Source organism: Chiloscyllium plagiosum, unplaced genomic scaffold (assembly GCF_037043375.1).
Source record: "Chiloscyllium plagiosum isolate Xiang-an unplaced genomic scaffold, Cpla_swu_hap1 HiC_scaffold_39, whole genome shotgun sequence".
Classification (NCBI taxonomy): Eukaryota; Metazoa; Chordata; class Chondrichthyes; order Orectolobiformes; family Hemiscylliidae; genus Chiloscyllium; species Chiloscyllium plagiosum.
Genome location: NW_028270177.1, coordinates 1,740,763 through 1,758,555, shown reverse-complemented (window position 1 = coordinate 1,758,555; position 17,793 = coordinate 1,740,763). Strand labels below are relative to the sequence as shown.

Below are 17,793 nucleotides of genomic sequence, written 5' to 3'. Positions count from 1 at the left end.
CCATCAGACAAAATGGGCAATGAGTACATACTTGAATGTGGTCCCAGCATTTCATGTACTGACCAGAGACTGTGTGAACAGGAATGTGCTATTACCCCTGTTCCCTTGCTCACCTTAAACCATCTCCCTACTCACTGTTCCCCAGCTCTCTGTTGGCTGTCCTGTTCTTCTCTTTGGAGCAAGTTCCTGGACTGCTTTCCAAAAGGCGTTTGATAAGGAACACCATCAAAGATTGCTACACAAGCTGACAGCACATGGTATAGGGGATAATGTATGAACATGAATCGATGATTGGTTAGCTAACAGGAAGTGGAAAGTCAGGATAAACTCTTAAGTGTTGCTGGGTCAGAATCCTGGAATTTCCTCCTTAACCTATGTCCCCCGGGTGCATAAAAAGTTGCTTTTGGATTGCCAAACTGTAAGCAATGGACTGTCACAAGGATCAGTAACCTGGATGCAGGGACTGAATGGCTGTTTGGTACATTTGTCGATGACCCCCAAAGTTGGAGGAGCTAAGGAATCTGCAAAGGATATAGACAAGTTATGTGAGTGGACAAAAATTTGGCAGATGAAGTATAACTTATTCACTTGGACAGGAAGAATAAAAAAACAGTAGATTATTTAAATGGAGAGAGATTGCAGAATGCTGCAGTACAGAAGCATCTGGGTATCCTATTTGCTCAAATCACAAAAAAATCAGCATAAAGCAACAGCAAGTAATTAGGAAGACAAGTAGAATGTTATAGTTCATTGAAAGAGGAATGAAATAAAGAAGTAGATAAGTTTTTGTGAGGAATATAGAACATAGGAGGTACAGATGACACCAAAATTGGAGGTGTAGTGGACAGCGAAGAGGGTTACCTCAGATTACAACAGGATCTGGACCAGATGGGCCAATGGGCTGAGGAGTGGCAGATGGAGTTTAATTCAGATAAATGTGAGGTGCTGCATTTTGGAAAAGCAAATCAGAGCAGGACTTATACATTTAATGGCAAGGTCCTCGGGAGTGTTGCTGAACAAAGAGACATGGAGTACAGACTCATAGCTCCTTGAAAGTAGAGTTGCAGGTAGATAGGATAGTGAAGAAGGTGTTTGGTAGTCTTTCCTTTCTTGGTCAGAGCATTGAATACAGGAGTTGGGAGGTCATGTTGCGGCTGTACAGGACATTGGTTAGGCCACTGTTGGAATATTGCGGAATAATTTGGAATAATTCTGGTCTCCTTCCTAACGGAAGGATGTTGTGAAACTTGAAAGGATTCAGAAAAGATTTACAAGGATGTTGCCAGGGTTGGAGGATTTCAGCTATATGGAGAGGCTGAACAGGCTGGGGCTGTTTTCCCTGTTTTCCCTGGCTGAGGGGTGATCTTATAGTGGTTTGTAAAATCATGAGGGGCATGGATAGGATAAATAGACAAGGTCTTTTCCCTGGGGTGGAGGAGTCCAGAACTAGAGGACATAGGTTTAGGGTGAGAGGGGAAAGATATAAAAGGGACCTAAGGGGCAACGTTTTCACACAGAGATACATGAATGGAATGAAATGCCAGAGGAAGTGGTGGAGTCTGGTACAATTACAGCATTTAAAAGGCATCTGGATGGGTATATGAATAGGAAGAGTTTCGAGGAATATGGGCCAAGTGCTGGCAAATGGGACTAGATTAGCTGAGGATATCTGGTCAGCATGGACAAGTTGGACCGAAGGGTCTGTTTCTATGCTGTACATCTCTGTGGCTCTACAAAATTGGTGGGTCCACATCTGGATCAATGTAATACTTTGGGACTCCTTACTTGAAAAAGAATATAATTTGTGTTAGAACAGTTCTGAGGTTATTCATTTGTCTGATTCCTGGGATGAAGGAATTCTCCAGTGAGGAAAGGTTGGGCAGGTTGGGTCTGGACCCATTGAATTTGTGAGAATTTGTGAGATTGTATTGAAACATAATAACCCAAGGGGCCTTAATACTGAGGATACAGACATATGTCCTGTTGTGGGTGAGACTAGAACTAGAACTCAGTTTAAGAATAAGAGGTCTCCTTTTTAAGATGCTGATGAGGATTTTTGTTTTCTCTCTGAGGGTTGTTAGTAGAATTTTCCTTCTCAAAAAGTCGTGGAGGTTGGGTAAATGAAGGTATTCAAAGCTGAGTTAGCCATATTCTTCCTGGTCAAGGAAGCTGAGAGTCACGGAGGGGTGGATAAGAAGGTGGAGCTGAGACCACAATCATATCAACCGTGATCTTATTAAATGCTGATACAGGCTTCAAGGATTAAATGCCCCCCTCCTGCTCTTACACAATAAAACAAGGAACCACAGTTGCAGTTCTGACAAATGGTCATTGGATCTGAGACATTAACTCTGCTTTCACTCCACAGATGCTGTTGAGCTGCTGAGTTTCTCCAGCAATTTCCATTCCTGTGTTCTTAAGTTTTCTCATTCTCAATTAAACTATTAATATTAGGATTCCCGTTAGTGTTTTTTGAGAGGGAATCTTGGCTCCTCTTCCTGATAGCAGGGGAATAAGAAGTTGGAGATAATGTTCCCACTCTCAGCAGTTACTGCATCCTGTTGCTGATGTTGCTTCTGGATTGGGAGCTGGTGGGAGGAGGAGAGCAGGGAGGAGAGAGGGAGAATCCCTATAGTGTGGAAACAGACCCTTCAGCCCAACAGGTCCACACTGACCCTGTGAAGAGTAACCCACCCAGGCCCATTCCCCTACCTTATGATCTGATATTTACCCCTGACCAATGCACCTAATCTACCCATCCCTGAACACTATGGGCAATTTAGCATGGCCAGTTCACCTAACCAGCTGTTGAGTTGTAATTCAGAACTTGCTCAGTGAAGCTCATTTACAACCACCCGTTGGTCCTGAATGGTGCTGTGTTAGTTGGTTGCTGTGTTTCGCTCTCTGCAATCATTTTCAGATGCGATACATCTTGTTTGGTAACTGTAGCAGGCACCCAGGCCAGCTGGCCCATACAGTTGTGCCAGGTTTATTTTTCAATATTCCATCCTGGGATATGAGTGTCTATGACAAGGCCAGCATTTTCAGTCCATCTCTGGAATTGGCCGTTTCCGGGGGAAATTAAGAGTCATCCATGTTACTGTGGCTCTGGAGTCACACATGTAGGTCAGACCAGGTAAGGACGGTCGATTTCCTTCGGTAAAGGACATTAGTGAACCAGGTGGATTTTTACAACAAACTATGATAACATAGCTTTTCATTCCAGATTTATGAATTAAATTTAAATTTCCAGCTTCTAAAGGTGGGGAAGTGGGGTGGATTTGAACCTCTGGTAATAGCCCCAAAACATTTGCCAGGGCCTCTGGATTACTCATCCAGTGATGTTACCACAACAGACCATCTCTCCACACAGACAACTCTTTCCAGTCACCTCCAACACTGCCCTTGGCCCCTTGTATCAATATCTCTTCAATTCTGGCTCTGCGTTATCCAATCCAATCCAGTCTTCAATGTGGCCACAATTTAACCTATCCCTGTGTGTGAAACTCTAAGTTCCCACCTGGCAGAGGTGGGGGAGGTAACAGTTGAATCATGGTTACGTACTGTACCTCATTACCCCCTTCTCACTCCTATCTGCCCACTGCTCCCCCTCTCTCCCAACACTCCCTCTCCCCCCACACCCCCATACACCTTTAGCCTTTAATTACAGGGAGGACCGGCTCCCTGCAGTCCTCTGAGGGTGGGCTGGTTATCCATTGGAAACACTGCATCCCCAGTGATGACCATCAGCCACTCTCACTCTCTCTCTCTCTGTTTCCTTCTGTGTTAATATTTAATGCTGTGCAGAATTGAAAATAATCTGACTCATTATCTGAATTATTTACTTATCTGAACAGCAGCTTCACATAAACAGCAGCTGGAAGCAACTAGTGATGTATTTGTGTGAGAGTGATGAGTCACATGGTGTCCGATGGGGGTCTTGTTTGACTCTGTCCAACTGCAGGTCATTTTCAGAGGCCATTGCTGGGTTAATGGTGTCGAGTTGCTGTGGAGCGATGGGTAATGAGAGCACTTATGGGACCAGAACCTGCTCTGAGGTCATGTCTCAGTCACATGGTGCAGACAGTAATAGAGTAGGGTTGCAGCTAAATGCTGAGTCGGAAAAGATTTCGAGTCTGAACCTTGGAGCAAACTGACCAGAGTCTCCAGGGAAAAGACTGATTCTGTAAAGTGTGCTCCATAATCAGCTCCATTCTGCAGCATCTCAACTAACATCAACTCAATGGCTGCTGCTTCTCTCCCTCTCCTTCATTACAGAGAACAACCGATCTTCACCAGCAGAGCACACGTCTTCCAGATTGACCCAGCCACCAAGAAGAACTGGGTCCCGGCAGGAAAACAGGCTCTCGCTGTCTCCTATTTCTACGATGGGACAAGGAACAGTTACCGCATCATTAGTGTGGATGGAACCAAGGTGAGGAGCTGGCATTATTGAAGGGTGAGGGTTTGGCACTGCCCATGGACAGGAGGTGATGTTGGTTGTTGCTGTTGGGTGCGGGGTGGGGATGGGGGTCGGGGATCTATTGGATGGGAGCAGCTGGCTAGGTGTGCCTCAAACAGAAGCAGTTTGAAGTGGGTGAGCTTGGAACCTGCTGTCCCAGTGTCAATGACATCAGGCGAGAGTAGCCCCACTAATGTTTTGAATGAAGTAAATTCCTTTTCGATATTCTTTTCACAGAATGTGGACCTCAGTATCTTGGCCATCTTTTCCTGCCCATCCTTGATGCTGTTGAAAAGGTAGTGCCGCCTTGAACCGCTGCATTCGATTTGGTGTAGCCACACCAACAATACTGTTCAGAAGGACCTAGTGAAGGCACGCCAATATATTTCCAAGTCAGGATGGTGATTGATAGAGAACGGAGCTTGCAGGTGGTGGTGTTCCCATGTTTCTGCTGCTCTTGTCCTTCTAGATGGAAGTGGTTATGGGTTTGGAAGGTGCTGGCTAAGGTGTTTTGGTGAATTTCTGCAGTGCGTCTTGTAGATAGTACACACTGCTGCTACTGAGCATCAGTGGTGAAGGGAGTGGATGTTTGTGGATGTGGTGCCAATCAATCGGGGTTGCTTTGTCCTAGATCTTGCGAGTTGAGCATCTTGAGTGTTGTTGGAGCTGTACCCATCTAGGTAAGTGGAGAGTATTCCATCATACTCTGCCTTGTAGATAGCTCCATTGGTAGGATCTGAAGCCAGGTCCCAAATCTCCCCAACCCAACTGTACCCATTGCCCCCAACCCCTATGATCCGAGCTGAAGCCATGATCCTTGAAACTCCAATCCCAGGCCTTCCAATGTTGTGTTTGTTCACAGGGTTGGGGGCGGTGTCACTGTCAGGCCCAGAAGGTTTTCCTGTTCCAGGTTACCTTGGAGAAGATGCTGGTGAATCAATTTGAACTCTATTTACTGCAATTTCCCTTTCACAGCTTCACGTATTTCCCAGGAATACCTTGTCCTGGTAGTTGCTGATTCCATATCTCCGATCCTGTTCCCAGCTGCTGACCTATTCAGTGAATTGCGGCCCCATTACCCAAAACTTTAGGAATTGGGGTTTGGGATGGGAATTGGGAGGGCAATGGGGTGGCTGTGAGGGTGATGGAGAGGGCGCAAGGGTGATGGGGAGGGCATGAGGGTGATGGGGAGGATGCGAGGGTGATGGGGATGGCACGAGTGTGATGGGAAGGGTGATGGGGAGAGCGTGAGGGTGACAGGAAGGGCGCGAGGGTGATAGGGAGGGCGCGAGGGTGATAGGTGTGGTGATGGGGAGGGTGTGAGGGTGATGGGGAGAGCGCGAGGGTGTCGGGAAGGGCGCGAGGGTGATGGGGAGGGCGCGAGGGTGATGGGGATGGTGATGGGGAGGGTGTGAGGGTGATGGGGAGGACGCGAGGGTGCGAGGGTGATGGGGAGGACGCGAGGGTGCGAGGGTGATGGGGAGGGTGATGGGGAGGGTGCAAGGGTGATGGGGAGGGCGCGAGGGCGATTGGGAGGGTGATGGGGAGGGTGTGAGGGTACAAGGGTGATGGGGAGGGTGCGAGGGTGATGGGGAGGGTGTGAGGGTGATGGGGAGTGTGTGAGGGTGATGAGGAGGGTGTGAGGTGATGGGGAGGGTGAGGATAAGGGGGCGAGGGCGATGGTGGGGAGGATGATGGGAAGAGCAATGGGGAGGGGGCGAGTGCGATGTGGAGGGTGTGAGAGTAGGAGAGTAAACCCAGTGGCTGAGATCAAGGAAGCTGCAGGATTTGACAGTAATGGTGATACTCGAATGTATGTGTTCCAGTTTCATTAAAGGTGGCATTTGTGTAAAAACAGCATGATTTGGAAGCAGCTGAACAATAGTTATCACCAGGCTGCGGGTGAGTTTAGATTTAATCTGAACAGAAACTCGGCCAAAACTGGGTGCCTGAAAATAATTTGATTCTTGTTGGGTTACCATGGTTACATCACATTACATGCTAACATCCAAACAGAGGAGTGCAATATATTTAAGCTAAAAATGGCTTTATACTGCGGAATTGCAGTGAATTGTGTTTGATTTAAGTAGGAGGACCACAGGACATCCTCTGTGCAGAAATAGATGGGACTGGGATTGTTCTGCTCACTGTAAGGCCTGTTCTCGGTAAGAGGGGAGCTTGGTGATTAACAGCTGCCCTTATGGAGGGGGTGGGGAAGGAGAAGGGAAATGGTTGAATCAGTTTTTGGGTGTGTTTACCAGGCCACTAGGATAAGAAATTATCACTAAATTCTCTTGTTGGCAATCAAATGTTGATTGTCCTCTCCCACGCAAACACCCAAGACTGAAGCTGGGCCTGTGCTACCGTCTGGAACTTCATCATGGGCTAGCAGATTGAGCATGGGACCAGTCACCACAGAGCTTCTCCAAGTGGGTGCAGTCCGTCACAGGTGAAAGTTGACAATTGCTGTGACCTCCTGAACCAATTAATAATTTATGGACTGGTTTTTAATATTTTAATTTAATCTCTTGTCTCCATGCCTGTTTCTATCAGTCTTGAAAAATGAGAGTGTGGGAATTTTCTTGATGGATTTAAGAATTGGTGGAATGGAAATGTCTGTATCAACAAAGCTGGAGTCGAGGAACAAGGTTCAATTCAACACTGACTGTTCAGTGACTCTCAGATTATCCACCACCACAATGTGGCCACCCACCCAGTTTTCAAGACAATGTTTCTCCTCAACCAACACCATTGAAACAGACCATTAGCCACTTACCTCAATTGCTCGGAAGGCATTTGATAGTGCACCACACATTAAGCTACTTAACAAAATGAGAGCCTACAGTATTAGGTTAATATATTAACATGGATAGGGGATTTCCTAAATAATAGAAAACAGAGGGATAAGGATGGTAACCCATCGTGAATAACTAGTGGACACTGGGATCAGTGCTAGGACCACAATTATTTACAATATATATTAATGACTTGGATGAGGAAGATGATCACCCAGTTTGCAAATAGCACAAAATCAGTTGGGAAGGCAAGTGGTCAGAAAGATACAAAGTCAGCAGAAGAATTTAGACAGTGAATTTGCAAAATGTTGGCAGATGGAAAATAATGGGCAATTTGGCAGGAAAAAGAAAGGAGCTGAATATTATTTAAGTGAAGAAAGACTGCAAACACTGGGACAAAGACTGGTATGTAAGTTCAGCAAGTAATAGGCAAGGCAAGTGAAATGTTGGCCTTCAGTTTCAAAGAGAATAGAATATCAAAATAGGGAAGTGACAGAAGTTGTGAACTATTAACCCTTGTTAGCTGAAGTATCTGGGACCATGCAGGTCAACTCTGATTGGTCAGATTCTCTAATGGGAAATGTAATAGGGATCGACAATCTTTGTAACCCTGTGCTCAATTTAAAAGGCACAATGTATGGACAGATTCCCTGTTCTTGGGAATATATGTTTGAATATATGTTACTTACAACATATGAAAATTAATCACACACAAACACAACTGATAATCTGATCTTGATTTCGACAGCTGTTGTGGTGCATATAGGCACCAGTTATATAGGTAATAAATGGAATAAGGTCCTACAAGCAGAATTTAGGGAGTTAGGAGCCAAGTTAAAAAGTAGGACCTCAGAGGTAATAATCTCAGGATTGCTACCAGTGTCACGTGCTAGTCAGAGTAGAAATGAAAGAATAGGCAGGATGAATGAGTGGCTTGAGAGATGGTGCAGGAGGGAGGGGTTCAGATTTTTGGGACATTAGGACCCGTTCTGGGGAAGGTGGGACTATTACAAATTGGATGGTCTGTACCTGGAGCGGACTGGAGCCAGTGTTCTCGGGGTGCTTTTGTAACGCTGTTGGAGAGGGTTGAAACCAATGTGGCAGGTGGATGGGAACCAAATGAGAAGATTAGGGGTCAGTAAACAGGTAGTAACTAAAGACTGTAAGGAACTAGATAATGAAGTCAGCATGACTAACGGGAAGAGTAGGCAGGGAGCAGATGATGAACACAAAGGGACTGGTGGTCCGAGGTGCATTTGTTTCAATGTGAGAAGTATAGTAGGTAAAACAGATGAACTTAGGGCTTGGGTTAGTACCTGGGAGTATGATGATATTGCTATTACTGAGACTTGGTTGAGGGAAGGGCAAGATAGGCAATTAAATATCCCAGTTGAAACTTTATTGCTGGAACAGCACAGCAGGTCAGGCAGCATCCAGGGAACAGGAGATTCGACGTTTCGGGCACAGGCCCTTCCTGAAGAAGGGCCTGTGCCCGAAACGTCGAATCTCCTGTTCCCTGGATGCTGCCTGACCTGCTGTGCTGTTCCAGCAATAAAGTTTCAACTTTGATCTCCAGCATCTGCAGACCTCACTTTCTCCAATTAAATATCCCAGGACATCCATGCTTCAGGCAGAATAGAGAGGGAGGCAAAAGGGGTGGAGGAGTTGCATTACTGGTCAGAAAGGATATCACAGCTATGCTGAAGGAGGGAACTGTGGAAGACTCAAGCAGTGAGGTAATATGGGCAGAGCTCAGAAACAGGAAGGGTGCGGTAACAATGTTGGGGCTGTACTACAGGCCTCCCAACAGAGAGCGTGAGATACAGGTACAAATATGTAAACTGATTATAGAAAGATGTAGGAACAACAGGGTGGTGGTGATGGGAGATTTTAATTTTCCCAACATTGACTGGGAAGAATTTGTACGAAGCATCCAGGAGGGTTTTCTAGATCAGTATGTAAGTAGTCCGGTTTGGGAAGAGGCCACATTAGACCCCAGTGTTGGGGAATGGGCCCGGCCAAGTGGTTGAAGTTTCAGTGGGGGATTACTTTGGGAATAGTGATCTCAATTCCGTAAGTTTTAGAATACTCATGGACAAAGACGAGAGTGGTCCTAAAGGAAGAGTGCTAAACTGGGGGAAGGCCAACTATAGCAACATTTGGCAGGAGCTGGGGAATGTGGATTGGGAGCAGCTGTTTGAGGGTATATCCGCATTTAATATTCGGGAAGCTTTTAAAGAGCGGTTGATTAGATTGCAGCACAGATATGTCCCTGTGCAAATGAGGGATAGAAATGGCAAGATTAAGGAACCATAGATGACAGGTGAAATTGTGAGTCTCGCGAGGAGGAAAAGGAAGTGTACATAAGGTCTAGGTGACCAAAAACAGATGAAGCTTTGGAAGAATATTGGGAATGTAGGATCAATTTGAAATGAGGAATTAAGAGGGCTAAAAGTGGTCATGAAATATCTTTAGCAAACAGGGTTAAGGAAAGTCCAAAAGCCTTTTATTCATATATAAGGCGCAAGAGGGTAACTAGAGAAAAGGTTGGCCCACTCAAGGACAAAGGAGGAAGGTTATGTGTGGAGTAAGAAAATGGGTGAGATTCTTAATGAGTACGTTTGCATTGGTATTCACAGAGGAGAGGGACATGACACAAGTTGAGGTGAGGAATAGATGTTTGATTACTCTCTGTCAAGTCGGCATAAGGTGGGAGGAAGTGTTGGGTATTCAAAAAGACATTAAGGTGTACAAGTCTTCGGGTCCGACGGGATCTACCCCAGGTTACTGAGGGAAGTGAGACAGGAAACAGCTGGGGCCTTACCAGATATCCTTGAACACAGGTGAGGTCCCAGAGGACTGGAAAATTGCTAATGGTGTCCCCTTGTTTAAGTAGGGTAGCAAGGATAATCCAGATAATTATAGACCAGTGAGCCTGACGTCAGTGGTTGGGAAGCTACTGGAGAAGATACTGAGGTATAGGATCTATTTACATTTGGAAGAAAATGGGCTTATCAGTGATGGGCAGCATGGTTTTGTGCAGGGAAGGTCATGTCTTACTAACTTAGTAGAACTCTTTGAGGAAGTGACAAAATTGATTGACGAGGGAAGGGCTGTAGATGTCATATATATGAACTTCAGTAAGGCGTTTTATAAGGTTCCCATGGTAGACTGATGGAGAAGGTGAAGTAGCATCGAGTCCAATGTGTGCTAGCTAGATGGTTAGAGAACTGGCTGGATGGTAGAGGAGGCAGAGAGTAGTAGTGGAAGGGAGTTTCTCAAAATGGAGAACTGTGACCAGTGGTGTTCCACAGGGATCCGTGCTGGGACCACTGGTGTTTGTGACATACATAAATAATTTGGAGGAAGGTTTGAGTGGTCTGATTAGCAAGTTTGCAGATGACATTAAGATTGGTGGAGTAGCAGATAGTGAGGGGGACTGTCAGAGAATACATCAGAATCTAGATAGATTGGAGAGTTGGGCGGAGAAATGGCAGATGGAGTTCAATCTGGGCAAATGTGAGGTAATGCATTTTGGAAGATCCAATTCTAGAGTGAACTCTATGGTAAATGCAAAAGTCCTGGGAAAATTGATGTACAGAGAGATCTGGGTGTTCAGGTCCATTGTTCCCTGAAGGTGGCAATGCAGGCCAATAGAGTGGTCAAGAAGGCATACGCCATGCTTTCCTTCATCAGAAGGAGTATTGTGTAGAGTTTTGGTCCGCAGCAGGCAGTATGATGACCATACTCAGTCAACCAATGTCTGTTAAAACTCAACATACATTATGTTAAACATTAGATGAGATTCTGAAATGGGACAGCATTTACTAAATAATCATGACTACACTCTGGAAACCATGATATGACTATGAGTCAGACTTGCAGCAAGGTGCATTTATGTGTGCTGGAAGCTGCAGTTATACACACATGGGGCTCTGTTCTTTGTAGGCAAAAGGAATTGTCTATATTTAATATTTTTCATTGAAAGTATATGGCAACAATTGACCCTTACTGCTTTCGCCATGGCAACACCTTGCCCAAACTTGCATGGTCTGAGTTTAATCAGCTAAATAAGATTAACATTTAATAGTTTCTGCTGCATTTCCGTTTGAACTGTTGTCCAACCAAGCCCACCGTCTCCTGATATTGCATATATTGATATTCCCTTTTCTTCACTTGGATTCTTGTGCCTAAATCCTGATGGGGGTAGGATGAAAAGTAACTGAGAGGCAGGGAAGGAGATAGTTGAGACTGACACTGGTAACCTGGTGCTGGTCAATTGGAACAAGGTGACAGTAACCTGGAGGCTGGCACTGAGGTAAGAAATTGAATGTGAAGGAATGAGCACAGAAAAACAACTTGCAATCATTTTCTGTTTTGAAGTTTTAGTCTTGATGGGATTTTCTCTGTACCTCTCTGCCAGGTAATTATAAATAGCACTGTCACCCCAAACATGACCTTCACAAAAACCTCACAGAAGTTTGGGCAGTGGGCAGACAGCCGAGCAAACACTGTCTTCGGGCTGGGATTCTCTTCTGAGCAACAATTAACCAAGGTAGGAATCTGACTTCGGTGGAGAGGTGAGAGAGGGTCAGGGGATGGGGTAGAGAGGTGTGAGGGACAGAGAGTGAGGATGGGGTATGGGGGGAGCTGGGGGGGTGCGCAGGAGATAAAGATGCATCAGTAAAGATTAGATGGGGGTGTTGAAGGGTCTGTGGAGAGGGGGAGTGAGGGTTGATTGATGTAAGTGTGAGGGAAGGTATTGGAGGGAGGGGTAAGTATGAGGATGATGACTGTGAGGGTGGTGGCTGTGAGGATGGTAGAGGCAGACAGTCCCTCAGCATTTAAGAGGTATTTAGATTCACACTTGTGATGTCAAGGCAATGAGCCAAGTGCTAGGAGATGGGATTAAAACAGTCAGGTGGTTGTTGACCAGTGCAAACATGATGGGCTGAAGGGCTTCATTCTGTGCTGTAGATCTCGATGACTGTCTGGCATATATGTGAGTGTGAGAGAGAGAGGGGGAGGAGATGCAAACTGACAAGATATTTGGCAGGTTGCCAGACAGTCATCAAGATCGACAGCACAGAATGAGGCCCTTCGGTCCATCATGTTTGCACTGGTCAACAACAACCACCTGACTGTTTTAATCCCATCTCCTAGCACTTGGCCATTGCCTTGACATCACAAGTGTGAATCTAAATACTTCTTAAATGCTGAGGGACTGTTTGCCTCTACCACCCTCATAGGCAGTGAGTTCCAATTCCCACCAGCCTCTGGGTGAGATGGTTTTTCCTTATATCTCCTGTAAACCTTCTTCCCCTTTCCTTATATCTATGCCCCTGATCATCAATCCCTACACCAAGGGGAAAGATTGCTTGCTGTCGACCCTATCGCTTCCCCTCATCATTTTACGCATCATAATCATATTCTTTCTGTCTCCTGTGCTCTAAGGAAAACAATCCCAAGTCTGACCAATTTCTCTTCATAACTGAAACTCTCCAGACTAGGCAACATCCTGGTAAATCTCCTCTGCACCCTCCCAGTGCTATCACATCCCTCCTGTAACGTGGATTCCAGAACTGCACTCAATACTCTAAGAACAGCTTAATGAGTGTTTTGTCCAGCTCCCACATAATCTCTATGCCTCGACTAATAAAAGCAAATATCCTACATGTCGTCTTAACCATTTTATCCAGCTGTCTCAATAAATGAAGGGACTGGTGGACACGTACACTCTGATTCTCAGTGCTTCCCAGGGTCCTACTATTCATCATGTATTCCCTTTCTTCCTTTGACCTGCCAAAATGCATCACCTCACATTAATCTGGATCGATCAGTCCAACTGACCGGCCTGTCTATACCCTCCTGTAATCTAAGACTATCCGCCTCACTAGTTGCCAGCCCACCAATTGTCATCGGCAAACTTACCGACTGACCCTCCTCCATTCAAGTCTAAATCGTTTATGTTTACCACAAACAGCAAGGGCCCCAACAGTGATCCCCGTGGGACCCAACTGGACACAGAATTCCAAACACAAAAACATTCCTTGACCATCACCCTCTGCGCCTTGCCACTCAGCCCTATCTGGATCCAATTAGCCAAACTTCCTTGGATCCAATGGGCTCTTACTTTTGCTTTAAGTCTCCCATGTGGGACTTTTCAAAAGCCTTGCTGAAATCAATAATGTGGAGATGCTAGTGTTGGACTGGGGTGGACCAAGTCGGAAGTCACACAACACCAGGTTATAGTTCAACAGGTTTATTTGAAATCACAAGATTTTAGAGCTCTGCAAGCTTGTGTGATTTCGAATAAACCTGATGGACTATAACCTCATGTTGTGTGACTTCTGACTTCACTGAAGTCCAAGTAGACTATGTCAAATGTATTGCCCTCATCGATACACCTGGTTTTCTCTTTGAAAAATTCAAGCAAGTTGGTTAGACATGACCTCCCCTTAACAAAACCGGCTGACTATTCTTGATTAATCGCTGCCTCTCCAAGTGCAGGTTAATTCTTCCCCTCAGAATTGCCTTCAATAGTTTCCTCATCATTGAGTTCAGATTTATTGACCTATAGTTTCCTGGGTTGTCCATTCTTCCCTTCTTGAATAACAATACCACACTGGCTGTACCCCAGTTTTGTGGCATGGGAGGAACTGGCCAGGGAGGAACTGAAATTGTGGTCATGGAAGTGCTTTTACTCTTTGTGAGGGTAGAGGGTGTAAAGAATTCAGATTGTTTTAGAATAACAGAAAAGTTTAGGTGGTCAGTAAATGTTTTCAAGACTGCGAATACCCAAGTTACAGAATAAATGGGTTCAATGGGATTTGTAAAGAGAATGATTGCGATTGGGATTGGCTCATTGGTTGTACAGCTGCTGTGATGGAATCCGAAGCTTTTGCTATATTTAATTGTCTGTGACTCCTGCAGTCGAGGTTTAAATATTACAAAGTCCCAAACACTCCATAACTCAAATTAACTGTTTTGCAGTTTGCCGAGAAATTTCAGGAAGTTAAAGAGGCAGCGAAACTGGCAAGAGATCGTTCTCAGGAGAAAACAGAAACATCAAGTAATCATTCTCGTGTAAGTAATTCTGCCCTGGATGGCGAAATTATCACTGGAATTCCCTGGAATAACCCTGGAATTCTCACACTAACAGCACATGGCTGTTCCTACACCACATGGACTGCAGGAAGGCAGTCCAGCTTCCCTTTCACCAGGGTGATTGAGTACCAAGCGTGGGCCCAGCTAAGATGCTTCTATCCCAAATAAGAATGAAAATCTGAGCTCCCGGGATATGTGGTTACTGCTCAGGCTAACAGGGAGTCTAATTATTGGTGTCCATCTGATATAGGTGCTGACACTGTGTGGAGCCATGGAGATTGAATCAGGGAAAGTGGAGAGGTCCCAGACACTGATAGATCTGGGGAGGGGGAGCTGTGTGGGACTTGAGAGTAGTAGCAGTGATACTGAAAGGAACAGTGAGCACAGAAGTCCCAGAAAGAGACAGAGCAAGGGGTGGGGATCTGGTTCAATAAAACCAAAGTGAGACATCACAGGTGAGCAGGTCAGTAATTGGTAGGTGGTTCTCCCTTGTCTCTTAGTCATGGTCATAGAGATATACAGCGTGGAAACAAACCCTTCAGTCCAACCCGTCCATGTCGACCAGATATCCTAAATTAATCTAGTCCCATTTGCCAGCACTTGGCCCATATCCCTCTAAACCCTTCCTAATCATATATCCATCCAGTTGCCTTTTAAATTTTGTAATTGTACCAGCCTTCACCACTTCCTTTGGCAGTTCATTCCAGGCACTTCTGTAGGCCACCCCTCAGCCTCCGATGCTCTAGGGGAACATAGCCCCTGCCTATTCAGCCCCTGTCTATTCCTGATAAAGGGCTTTTGCCCGAAACGTCAATTTTCCTGTTCCTCAGATGCTACCTGACCTGCTGTGCTTTTCCAGCACCACTCTAATCTAGCCCCTGCCTATTCAACCTTACCCTATAGCTCAAACCCTCCAAACCTGACAATATCCTTCTAAATCTTTTCTGAACTCCTTCAGGTTTCATAACATCCTTCCTATAGCAGGGAGACCAGAATTGAACACAATACCCCAAAAGTAGTCAAACCAATTTCCTGTACAGCCACAAAACTACCCTCCAAACTCAATGCACTCACCAATAAAGGCAAGCTTACCTTCACTTCCCTATCTATCTATGACTTTACTTTCAAGGAGCTATGAATCTGCACTCCAAGGTTCAGCCACACTCCTCAGGGCCTTACCATTAAGTGTATAAGTCCTGCCCTGATTTGCCTTTCCAAAATGCAGCACTTCACATTTATTTAAGTTAAACTCCATCTGCCACTTCTCAGCCCATTGGCCCATTTGGTCAAGATCCCATTGTAATCTGAAGTAATCTTCTTGGCTGTCCAATACCCCTCCAATTTTGATGTCATTTGCAAATTTACTAACCATACCTCCTGTGCTCACATCCAAATCATTATATAAATGACAACAACAGTGGACCCAGCACCAATCCTTTTGGCACACCATTGGTCACAGGCCTCTAGTCTGAAAAACAATCCTCCACCACTACCCTCTGTCTTCTACCTTGAGTCAGTTCTGTATCCAAATGGCTAGTTCTTCCTGTATTCCATGTGATCTAACTTTGCTAACCAGTCTACAGGTGTGTTCTGTGGCTATACCCATTTCAAACAGGTATGCTGTTTTGGAAAATGTAGGGGGTGATGGATTCTCAGGGGAACGTAGCACGAACAGCCAAGTTTCTGGTATTGAGACTGGCTCTAATGCAATGGGGGGGTATGTCGGCTTCCAAGAGATCAATTGTATTGGGGGACTCTCCAGTCTGAGGTACAGATAGACGTTTCTGTGGCCAGCAGTGAAAAATCAGAACGGTGTGTTGTTTCCCTGGTGTCAGGATCAAGGAAGTGTCAGAGAAGGTGCAGAATGTTCTCAAGGTGGGGAGGGACCAGCAGGAGGTCATTGTCCAGATTGGAACCAACGATATAGGAAGGGAAAAGTTCGAGATTCTGAAAGGTGATCACAGAGAGTTAGGCAGGAATTTAAAAAGGAGGTCCTCGAGAGTAGTAATATCTGGATTACTCCCAGTGCTACAAGCTAGTGAGGGCAGGAATAGGAGGATAGAGCAGATGAATGCATGGCTCAGGAGCTGTTGTGTAGGGGGAGGAATTCACATATTTGGATCATTGGAATCTCTTTTGAGGTAGAAGTGACCTGTACAAGAAGGACGGATTGCACCTAAATTAGAAGGAGACTAATATACTGGCAGGGAAATTTGTTAGAGCTGCTTGGGAGGATTTAAACTAGTAAAGTGGGACCCAGGGAGATGGTGAGGAGAGAGATCAATCTGAGACTTGTACAGTTGAGAACAGAAGAGAGTCAAACAGTCAGGGCAGGCAGGGACAAGGTAGGACTAATAAATAAAACTGCATTTATTTCAATGCAAGGGGCCTAACAGGGAAGGCAGATGAACTCAGGGCATGGTTAGGAACATGGGACTGGGATATCATAGCTATTACAGAAACATGGCTCAGGGATGGGCAGGACTGACAGCTTCATGTTCCAGGATACAAATGCTACAGGAAGGATAGAAAGGGAGGCAAGAGAGGAGGGGGAGTGGCGTTTTTGATAAGGGATAGCATTACAGGTGTGCTGAGGGAGGATATTCCCGGAAATACATCCAGGAAAGTTATTTGGATGGAACTGAGAAATAAGAAAGGGATAATCACCTAATTGGGATTGTATTATAGACTCCCTCATAGTCAGAGGGAAATTGAGAAACAAACTTGTAAGGAGATCTCAGCTATCAGTAAGAATTATAGGGTGGTTATGGTCGAGGATTTTAACTTTCCAAACATAGACTGGGACTGCCATAGAGTTAAGGGTTTAGATGAAGAGGAATTTCTTAAGTGTGTACAAGAAAGGTTTCTGATTCAGTATGTGGATGTACCCACTAGAGAAAGTGCAAAACTTGACCAACTCTTGGGAAATAAGGCAGGGCAGGTGACTGAGGGGTCAGTGGGGGAGCACTTTGGGGTCAGCAACCATAATTCTATTAATTTAAATAGTGATGGAAAAGGATAGACCAGATCTAAAAGTTGAAGTTCTAAATTGGAGAAAGGCCAATTTTGACAGTATTAGTCAAGAACTTTCAAAAGCTGATTGGGGGCAGATGTTCGTAGGTAAAGGGACGGCTGGAAAATGGGAAGCCTTCAGAAATGAGATAACGAGAATCCAGAGAAAGTATATTCCTGTCAGGGAGAAAGGGAAGGCTGGTAGGTATAGGGAATGCTGGATGACTAAAGAAATTGAGGGTTTGGTTAAGAAAAAGAAGGAAGTGTATGTCAGGTATAGACAGAATAGATCGAGTGAATCCTTCGAAGAATATAAAGGAAGTAGGAGTATACTTAAGAGGGAAATCAGGAGGGCAAAAAGGGAACATGAGATAGCTTTGGCAAATAGAATTAAGGAGAATCCAAAGGGCTTTTACA

The 17,793-nt window shown here is 45.2% G+C and overlaps 1 protein-coding gene across 2 annotated transcripts in view; it reads left to right on the top strand.

Annotated features, from left to right (window-relative positions):
• Positions 1-17,793, top strand: part of homer2 (homer scaffold protein 2) — a 103,160-nt gene that overhangs the window by 68,544 nt on the left and 16,823 nt on the right. The window contains exons 2-4 of one of the 2 annotated variants that reach the window (XM_043674592.2): positions 4,279-4,435; positions 11,681-11,812; positions 14,251-14,343. In XM_043674592.2, the coding sequence (XP_043530527.1) occupies positions 4,279-4,435; positions 11,681-11,812; positions 14,251-14,343 (382 nt within the window). Of the gene's footprint in view, positions 1-4,144; positions 4,436-11,680; positions 11,813-14,250; positions 14,344-17,793 lie in introns of those variants that run through there. The other variant, XM_043674591.2, reaches the window with a different exon arrangement.